The sequence below is a fragment of the Jatropha curcas genome, chromosome 8, assembly GCF_041381405.1.
Source record: "Jatropha curcas cultivar XTBG-Jc1 chromosome 8, XTBG_Jcur_1.0, whole genome shotgun sequence".
Taxonomy (NCBI): domain Eukaryota; kingdom Viridiplantae; phylum Streptophyta; class Magnoliopsida; order Malpighiales; family Euphorbiaceae; genus Jatropha; species Jatropha curcas.
Genome location: NC_143158.1, coordinates 24,813,075 through 24,822,922, shown reverse-complemented (window position 1 = coordinate 24,822,922; position 9,848 = coordinate 24,813,075). Strand labels below are relative to the sequence as shown.

The 9,848-nt window shown below is 27.6% G+C and overlaps 1 protein-coding gene across 1 annotated transcript; it reads right to left on the bottom strand.

The window, feature by feature from the left end:
* Positions 1 to 2,734: 2,734 nt before the first annotated feature.
* On the bottom strand, positions 2,735 to 7,834 carry LOC105636445 (Protein kinase superfamily protein). The gene is made up of 7 exons (XM_012219718.4): positions 7,254 to 7,834; positions 6,897 to 7,151; positions 6,639 to 6,796; positions 6,455 to 6,534; positions 6,084 to 6,219; positions 5,797 to 5,946; positions 2,735 to 3,052 (listed from the first exon to the last, which is right to left on the bottom strand). Exons 1-7 carry the CDS (start codon positions 7,435 to 7,437, stop codon positions 2,873 to 2,875), a joined length of 1,143 nt encoding a protein of 380 aa, XP_012075108.1. The 5' UTR covers positions 7,438 to 7,834; the 3' UTR covers positions 2,735 to 2,872.
* Positions 7,835 to 9,848: the final 2,014 nt, after the last annotated feature.

The following is a 9,848-nucleotide window of genomic DNA, read 5'->3' as shown; positions in this document are numbered from 1 at the left end:
TCAGGTAAGTAAATTTAAAAAGAACAAGATTTGACTTTTATTTTTAAAGAAATTTCCGAAAATTATTTTGAGAGAAAATATTTTTGTGCTTATAAAAGAATATTTTCTCTATCCTACAATATATCCTAAGATACTACCATCAAAAAGACAAATCTTCAAAAATTTTCATGGTCTTCAAAAAATCTTAGATTTGTAGGAACTTGTCTTCTTTAACAAGTTCCATATTAAAAATCTGCATAAAATAATATTAGCACATACAAAAATATTAAATTTATTTGTTTTACATAATCATTAAAATCTCGAAATAAACACTTGAGCGAACATATCCATTCTATTGTATTTATCTAAAAAGAGTAAATATAATTTTTCACTTTTCTTGTTATATTTTTAAGAAATAAGATTCAGTGCATTGCGCCGGTCAACACACTAGTTGGTCTTCTAAAGATACAGTGCTAGTTTGATGAAGGAAGTTGACAAATTTAATAAATATGAGATCTATTACCGAAATAATAATCATCAGTGGCAGATCTAGAAATGTTTTAAGCGTGGGTATAACATGAAATTACCAGACAAATATCGGGCCGATTCTCTTTAGAAACTCTCCACTCTTCCTTATCATAAGAAAGAGAGAGATTTTAAATAGCTAAATCACAGAAAAATTAGAGTGTCTCAAAATGAGGCCAAAACACAGAACAAATCATATTAGGCCATGTGGCAAGGAGGCCACCAGGTGCAGCGGCTGCAATGCATAAGAGAAGTGTGGGGGCCGTAAGTGGTTTTGAGGCAGCTGCAAACACTTTGCTGCCACCGCCAAATAGGAATTCCGACCTAATTTTGAAATTTTTCCAATTTTGATTTTTTTGACCTTTTGACTTGATTTCCAGGGCTCCATTCTAGTCCGTTTTAAATCAAATATTAGCATACAATTGAAAATCTTGAGAAGTCTAATTTGCAATCCCGCTTGAGCCATTCAAAAATAGTATCTGTAACTCAAATTATGATAAAAAAATATATAAAAGTCACTTTTAACTTTTATAATTAGCTTTGATTTTTAACCGATTGAATACTAATTAATTCGAACTATGACTCTTGTAATTATTTTCTAACAATATAAAGGTGTAAAAAATAAATATTTACAATTCTAAATCTATTTTGTAGTTTTTAATATTTAAAATTTCAATTATTATATCAATTATTTCAAAATATTTAATTGGGTTTGAAAATTAATATCAATAATCTACGTTTAAATCCATATCTATCCATTTACATCTCTCTCTATTTTTTTTTTTTTTTTTGCCAAAGATTTTTTAAAGTTTTTTATCATTTATCCATATTTTGATTGGACCATACAGAGTATTTTTTTTTTTCTTAAATTTATAGATTAGTAATTCTTTATAATAACTATAACTTTCGAAATCTAATCATATTAATCATATATAATTTAAAAGTTCATTGTATATTAATTATATTTTGTATTTTTCAATAGTTAAAAGTTTTGCCTATTATATTATTTCAAGATATTTATTTAAGTAATCCCAACCATCCCTTATCTTTTCATAAACTCTTTCGGCATGGTAAATTAATTAAACTAATTAATTAGATTTGATTGTGGAGCAAATTTTAGCTTGGATTTTACAATATCCGTATCCGACCCGCAAATAAAAGTTGACACATCGAGTGGGTCAAGTCGGATTAATATTTTACAAATAACTAAAAGATGATTAAGTATAATCATAAATTTCAAAAAGTTCAATCATAAATAAATAATTGAGATATCAGATTATACAAAGAACAAAAAAAAATGTGAAAAAGAAGAAACTAAGTGTTTCATTGCTTCAAGTTCACGTCTTGCATGGGATCCACTTAAAGCATAAGAATCTTCTGGCATGACAATGATCCATATGGCTCCACACAATCCAATTACATTTTTCTAATATAATTAAGGATTTTTAAATATTAAAAAAAATTGTTCAAATCATTAATTTGGTTAAAACATAAAATTAATTGTTTTTCTTGTATTTATATCAAAGGATTATGCAAGATTATATGTGTTATTTTTCTATTTATTCTTCTAAAATTATTTATTTAATTAGTCTTGTATATTTTCATTTATTATAAATATATGAGTTGGATAGAAGAATGGATAAATGGATGAATGGCAAGTACTGGGTGATAATTTATTTCAATTCTAATATTTTGTTTTGTAAGTTTTAATATTGTAATTTATATATATATATATATATTTAGGATCTTAATGTATTTGTTTTAAATAAGGCTTTTAGGTGAAAAACCATATATGTGAATTAAAATAAACTAAAATTAGTAAAATTGTATTAAAATAAGAAATATTATTATAATTAAATGTCATTGTTGTATATTTAAAAAAAATAAAATAGTAAAACTTTTTGAACAATATTAATAATTATTATTTATATTCTAATAATATTAGAGTGATTTCAATAGATTACCCACATGATAAATTTAATTGAGTAAGGACTCACATAGTAGTTGAGAGAAAATGCAAATTTGAACAAATTTGACATCTAATTTTTATTTTCCTCAATAATTAACAATTCATAAATAATTTAACTTGAGTTTTTCTTTCTTAGAATTTAAAAGAAAAAAAAAATTGTGATTGATTGGACTGCCAATCCAATCGGAGATGTTGTCACGTAACAAATAATAGGTTAGAAAAAAAAAATAATAAATGTCTAAAAGTGGTGAGATAACCGTGTATATCAATGTTAACTGATAATCATTGCATTGGAAAGTACTCTGTAGATAAACAGTTTGATTTATAATGACACGTACACATATATGTATATATTTACATGCCGACAAAAGTTTGTGGTTAGGATTTATTTAAATCCTCCTAACTTACAATTGTCAAAGAACTCCTTGTAGAGATTGAATCTCGAGGAGAAATAGAGAAGGAAGTATCACATTCATATTCTAAATCTTCAAATCCCAAAAATTCTTCTTCTTGCTCTTCTTCCTCTGGCATCTTCCATCTCTCTTTATCCATTTCTTCCTCTTCCATTACTTCTAAGACCTGCCAATGTACAAGAGATCAATAAGATTGTATATTCATTCCTTTTACACTATGTCCATAATTGATTGTCATTTAAAATAAATTGTCCTTTAGATTTTCCAAATTGATTAAAACTGTATTGTCAAAAGGATAAAGTTGTGTCCGGCAACAATTTTTTGAGTACTAGTTCCAATCAAAATGCTATATTTTATAATGTTTAATAATATGACGTTTGCATTATCTTTTAAAGATTAAAGTAGCTTTTTACTAACTTTGTAATGTTTAATTCTTAGCGTTTTATGAAAAACTACTAAAACAGCTAACAACTATCAAAACAGCTAATTTTACCAAACAGATTCTAAAAATTCAAAACATAACACTTCTCACATTTTTTGAGAAAAACTACATCTGAAGAAAAAAAAATCCCTAATTTTATTTATGCCCACAGATAAAAAAATGATAAAGTGAAAATTTTTAAAAATCTCGATTATGATTGGTTTGGTACATAACTGAATCCATAAATCAAATATAGGCAAATTTTATTTATTAAATTTATTGGATGTATATATATATATATATATTCGGTTGTGATTTCTAAAATTCTAAACCTAACATTATTTTAAAAAATTATGACAGAATATTACAGATTGAAATTCTAAGAATCCAAACCAAGAGTTGTTTTCCACTAATCACATGGGAGACCCATATTTAATGGGTTAATAGCATATAGATATAGGTAGTAGGTAGGATAGGACATCCTCTAACTATTTATCATGGCGTGAGAATGCACAATTACATTTCATACCTATCTACCATTGCCTAATAATTGGACTAAATCTAAGTTTATATGTTGCATTCTTCTTAGCTACTAGTGAAAATGATATGCAAAGTCATAACAAGCAATAGCTAGCCAGATCGCAAAAGCCAAAAAAAACAAAAAAGTGAACAACTAATTAAGATATTTTATAGCAAATACTTGTGAAGATGAATTGCAACATTTAGGATGGCGATAGTAATCCATAATGGAATAAGGAATTTTGTTCCGTAATGTTTTGGTAGATATTTGAATAGATAGTAACTGTTTAAATAGATTTTCATAAAATATTAAAAGTTAAACGTTATAAAAGTAACACTTTATAAAATATTATTTTAATTTCTAAAAGTTAATTCAAATGTTGTATTATTGAATATTATACAAAATAGCGTTTAGTCAAAACGCTAAAAGTTACTTAAAAAGCTATTTTCGAATACAACCTAAATGTAAGATAACTTATATGTTTAAGGATTAGATATATAGTGAGGATTATGATTAGTTTTTAGTTTCGGTTTCGATTTTCAGTATTTGGATAAGCTATTAAATAACATTTATTTTCTAAGTAAAGACGAAACGTTTAACCAAACCAACCGGTTTAGTTGATTTCCAAGCTTACTTTAGGTTAATTCGATTTCAAAGAAAAATAAAGTCTGATCGAACCGAATGGTCTATTTGCACATTCTAATTGGATCATTAAACACTAGAAACTTATTTGCATAGTGTTGAATGATCACTTAACCAGTCAACTAAGAGATAGTAATAATTGGAATCAAGAACACAAACAGAATTATTTGTGATGCAGTGATCCTTATCAAGAAGCTTAATTTACTTTGTCATCATGAAAATTGCAGCATGGGAAAAATTTTCTAATGCGTAACAAGACAAAGTGGTGGGACATTTGAACCTAACTCTTATTTTATGCAGATAAAATTATGATGGACCACTTAATTTAAGATCAACATATCTGTTATGAAAATTCTAAGCTTCAAAAACACGGGAAGCTAAATTATTTAAGAATATTAAATAAGGGTGAACTATAACGTCCGTGAGATTTTCATAATTAGTATTTTATTCTATATTGTTTGAATTAATTTTTTAAACTAATTTCAATATAATATGCAAAATTGCGAGGCCTCATTTATTTTATTATGTCATAACTCAGAGTAGAGTTATACAATAATCAGTAAAACTGACTGAATCAACTAGTATGGTTCGATTTGGTTTTAAAAACTTCGGTTCAATTTTAGTTTTAATAGAAACAAACTTCTTGATCCAATTTGGTTGTTTAAAAATTCCAAAAATCATATTGATTTAACTCAAAACTAAAACTGAATCAAATCAAACTGGTTCAATTCGATTCTGTTTTATAAACAATTTGATTCAGTTTAATTTTTCGTACAAAAATTTCACTTATGCGGTTGACTCAGTTTGGTTGGTTTGAATCAAACCAATTGCACACACCTTGACTCAAGAAATAAAGTAAATGCTTTAAGGGATCAAAATCTTATATAAACTAAAATATTATGGGCAAAAAATATAGTACAAGAATTCAAAATCTTTCTCTAAAACTTAATGATTTTACAAGCAAAGAGTGATAGTTGGATCATTAATAAACTTTAAAGACTAAAAATATTAATTTTAAAACAGTAAATATAAATATGTAAATTATTATAAATTTGAGGGATGTAATAGTAAATTTACCCTTAAAATAAACATATTAGCTGACACAAGGACTAAGAGTATGGGCAATCTTAAAATGAAATCATCATACAATATGTGCAATCTTTGGTAATTATTATTATTATTATTATTATATTATTTGTTATTAATTTAATTTATGATAATAATTGAAATGTAATAAATATATATGACTAGATGATCAAACTAGCAAAACTTTGTCGTGTGTGATAGAAAATGAAGTAAAGATTATTGTCAAGAACAGCTAAGCTACCTGATTAATGGTAGGGCGCCACGTGGAAGATGCTCTAATACAAAGAGAAGCAGCAAAGGCAAGTCTTTTCAGCTGAGTAGGATCATAGGACCCCCCAAGTCTTGGATCTACAAGGCTTTCAATCTCTCCTTGGTTTAATATTGGTTTAGCCTGTTAAAAGTCAATGTTTGAGGGTTTAATTACTATTAATTACCAAAATCTGCAATTGGTAGATTACGTAATTAACTGGGAAGGAATTGGTAATTAAATGTAATAAAAATGACAAGTCTCAAAATTGGTAACCTTACCCAGCTGTGTATGCTTTGGTGAGACCCATCTACTGGTTTCCTTCCAGAAATGATTTCTAACAAAAAGACTCCAAATGCAAATACATCTGTTTTCTCATCCACTATTCCATGCATATAGTACTCTGGTGCTAAGTGCCTATCAAAGAAAATTTGCAAATTTTTTCCATCAAAAATCCATAAATTTTTTTAATTAATTTGACTTCAGACTATAATTCTAACTCAGCAACTTCACCATCCTGATATCACTGAATCAAAACTAATAGGTAGAACCTAGTTAAAAATAAATACTAACGAAGTTTGATTTAGTGTTTCATGATTTGTAAATTGAAATCTTAGTTGAAGAAGAGGAAAAAAAAAAAACCATTACATACCCAAAAGTTCCTTCAATAGGAGCAATTGAATGGTGAGACCATTGTGATGGAAGCCATTTTGCCAATCCAAAATCAGATATCTATTATCACATTGAAACAAAGAACACTAATGTTAAAATCAAGATTGGATTAAAATAATTTTTTTTACAAAAAGAAAAGACTAATTCCAAATGGGATGCCTTACCAATGGTTCAAAATCAGCTGTCAGTAGAATATTTGAAGATTTAATGTCACGGTGAATAATCCTTCTTTGACATCCTTTATGCAGGTAATTAAGCCCTTTAGCTGTTCCAATAGCAATCTTGTACCTTATTTTCCAATCCAAAACTGGACAATTTTGATCTAGAACAAGAATTTATTAGAAAGATCTTAAAACAAGAAAAACACAGAAAGGAATTAAACTAATTATAGTAAAAAAAAAACTCAAAAATGTGTTATTTACCATGAAGAAGAGAAGCAACAGAGCCTCGAGGGGAGAAATGGAAGATGAGATAAAGGCCATTATCGGTACAACAACCTAATAAAGATAACACGTTTGGATGACAAACATGACCAATTGTCCCAATCTCTGTAAGAAACTCCTTTTCTTTTCTTTCATCATTACAAGCTTTTGTTAGCCTTTTTATTGCAATTTTTTCTCCATCTCTTAGTTCTCCTTTGTAAACCTCTGCATAGCCTCCTTTACCCACAATGTTCTCTAAAACCCATATAACATAAACACAAATTTTAGCAAAAAAAAATCACATTAAAACATAAAAACTAGCAAAGGATCATAAAAAAAACTAAGTATATGTTAAACCTGGGTTAAAACCGTTTGTGGCTTCAAGTATTTCTTCATAGGAGAAACACCTCCAAGTGGGTTTTGAAGAATGCTCTGTTTCTTGAACAAGCTTTTTTTCTCCTTCAATGGTGATTCCCTCTTCAAGTCCTTGCCTTTTTAATGAAAAAAGCCTTTTCAAGCTTTTGGTTCTTATATACTTCATTGTAACAGAGGAAAGTGAAGCAGAACAGAGTACTCTGCTTCATGCAGAAAACAAAAAGAAAGACAAAGAAACTCTCTCTCTTGGATTTTCTGTTATATAATTTTAAGGACATCAAAATAGAGAAACAGAGAGTCAAAAGGGATTCTATGTGTCTTTATTGGTTTAAGGGAAGAAAGAGTTCATTGCTTGGGTGATTGTGTTGGGAGGAAATTGGAATTGAATTAAGAAATGCAATGGGTGTTTCCACATGCCAATTTATGTTAAATTTTCTACTTAAAAAGGAGTTAAAAAAAAATTATTAGGAGTATTGAACATGTTGAGTTCATTTAAAATGAAAATGATGGGAGATTGGAGGAAGGTAGTGGGGTTTTTGGCCTGTGGTAGGGCACTGAGGACAAGGGCAGTTTGTATGCTTGCATTTTTGGGTCTATTGTTTAATTTAGCTTCCCTTCATGGCTCAGTCACAACTATAGATCATTTTTTTTTGGTTTTAATATGAAAAATATTAATTAAGCCAGTAGTTATTATTTTTTTTCCAAACGGATCTTATCTAATGCATAGACAATTCTCAAAATAAGAATTCTTTGAATATATTTTGATTAGGACAGAAATATTTTTACATCTATGAAATTTGAATTGCATTTCTAAACAAACTCACTTATCATTATAATAATTTTAAATTATGATGTATATATGTTTGATTATTATATTATTAACGAAATATATTAAGGATACCTTCAAACAAACAAAAAAAAAAAAAAAAAAAAAAAAACCAAATATATTAAGGATTTAATAATTAAATCATAAATGTTTCTTAACATAAGCTAAGATATTAGTTGTTTATTAAATCTAAATTCTTCGATTCTTTCAAAATAAGAATTCCAGAAGGACAACTCAATAGGGGAAATAAAAGGTTAGAGTTTTTTTTTTAAAGGGAAAAACAAACTTCATTAATTCAGACTATAAAGTTCAGAAGCACAATTCTGAGATGCTATTCCATTATGGAGACAAGCGTACCAAATGAATGCTCTTGTAATAGAACGAGCTCACATATTTACATATCTTTGAACCTGCTTGATTTTAGTATCAAGCATATTACCTAAAATTTGCTTACAATCCAAAATCATTAGGCCGAAAATGGAAAAATCTAAACATTTAAAATTTAAAACATTAACCGAAATTTGGGAGTCTGAAAAAATAATGTCAATGCCAGGAAGATGATCTTTCAAAAACATTGACCAAAATTTTAATTTCATTACTAGGAAAGAGAGAAATTATTATTAGGAAGCTATCACAGTGATATAACTAATTCAAATAATCCCACATTTCAAAAAATAAAAAATAAAAACTTAAATGGTTTGTTCTTAAGACCATCAATATTAAGTAAATAGAGCTGTAAGTGGGGATAGAAGTGAGACGGGTATTTTAGGATCCTAGCCTACGGATAGTTATAAATAAGTTTTAGACGTGAAATTACTATTCGTAATGGATACAGATATGATACGCGTATTAGATTCTGGATACCTGCTACCCATCACCTGTTATAATAAACGATTTTGGTCATGAATTCCCATGGTACCCTACCCATTTATTAGTGAAAAATGCATTTTAAATATGTTTGGGTTTGGATAGTTTAAAATGGATGTAAACTCTATCTGTTTAAGGGGTACTTTAAACGCGTTTTTGGACGAATGTGAATAGTAAAATTTTAAACAGGTTCGTACAGGTACTAAATAGATATTTAAACAGTTTTAAAACGGATACAAGTAGTAAAACTTTAAATAAATACGGTTACAAATAGTTTAAAATTCGCAGATACCCACCCGGCTTTCATCCCTAGTTGTAAGTTCTTAAAAATATTAGTGTTTTAAGATGTGCAAACATATAATTCAACTAATTGCTTTAGTGCACACCAAAATATCGTTTACTAGTAAGTGCATATATACTCTAACAATAAAATCCATCCATGTTCAAATCCTCTCTCCTAATATTGAAAAAAAAAAAGCTTTAGCATTTATGCTCCTTTGGATTTTATTGTCTAACGGTAGTAAAGAAAAATATTATGTAGAATGTTTATTTTAGTATTTAATGTCTTTTTTGAAAAAGAAATCATATATATTGATTTTTATATATTGATTTTACATCCTTTGATTTGTTAATACATTTTTCACACTCTAATTTTCTTTATTTGGAATTTCTTAGTTTTAGCAAGTAATATATATTTTTGACTATGGTGTTCTAATATTTGTTAGTTATTTTATAGCCTTAACCGTTAAAGATTAGTTATTAGTTGTTAACAATTTAAAGTGAAAGTGTTCAGTAAAAGTAACCATTTTATCATTTTATCATTTTAGATGTAAAATGATAAATAAATAAATAAAAAGAACGGTTTTATGTTAGAGGGCTTGTAA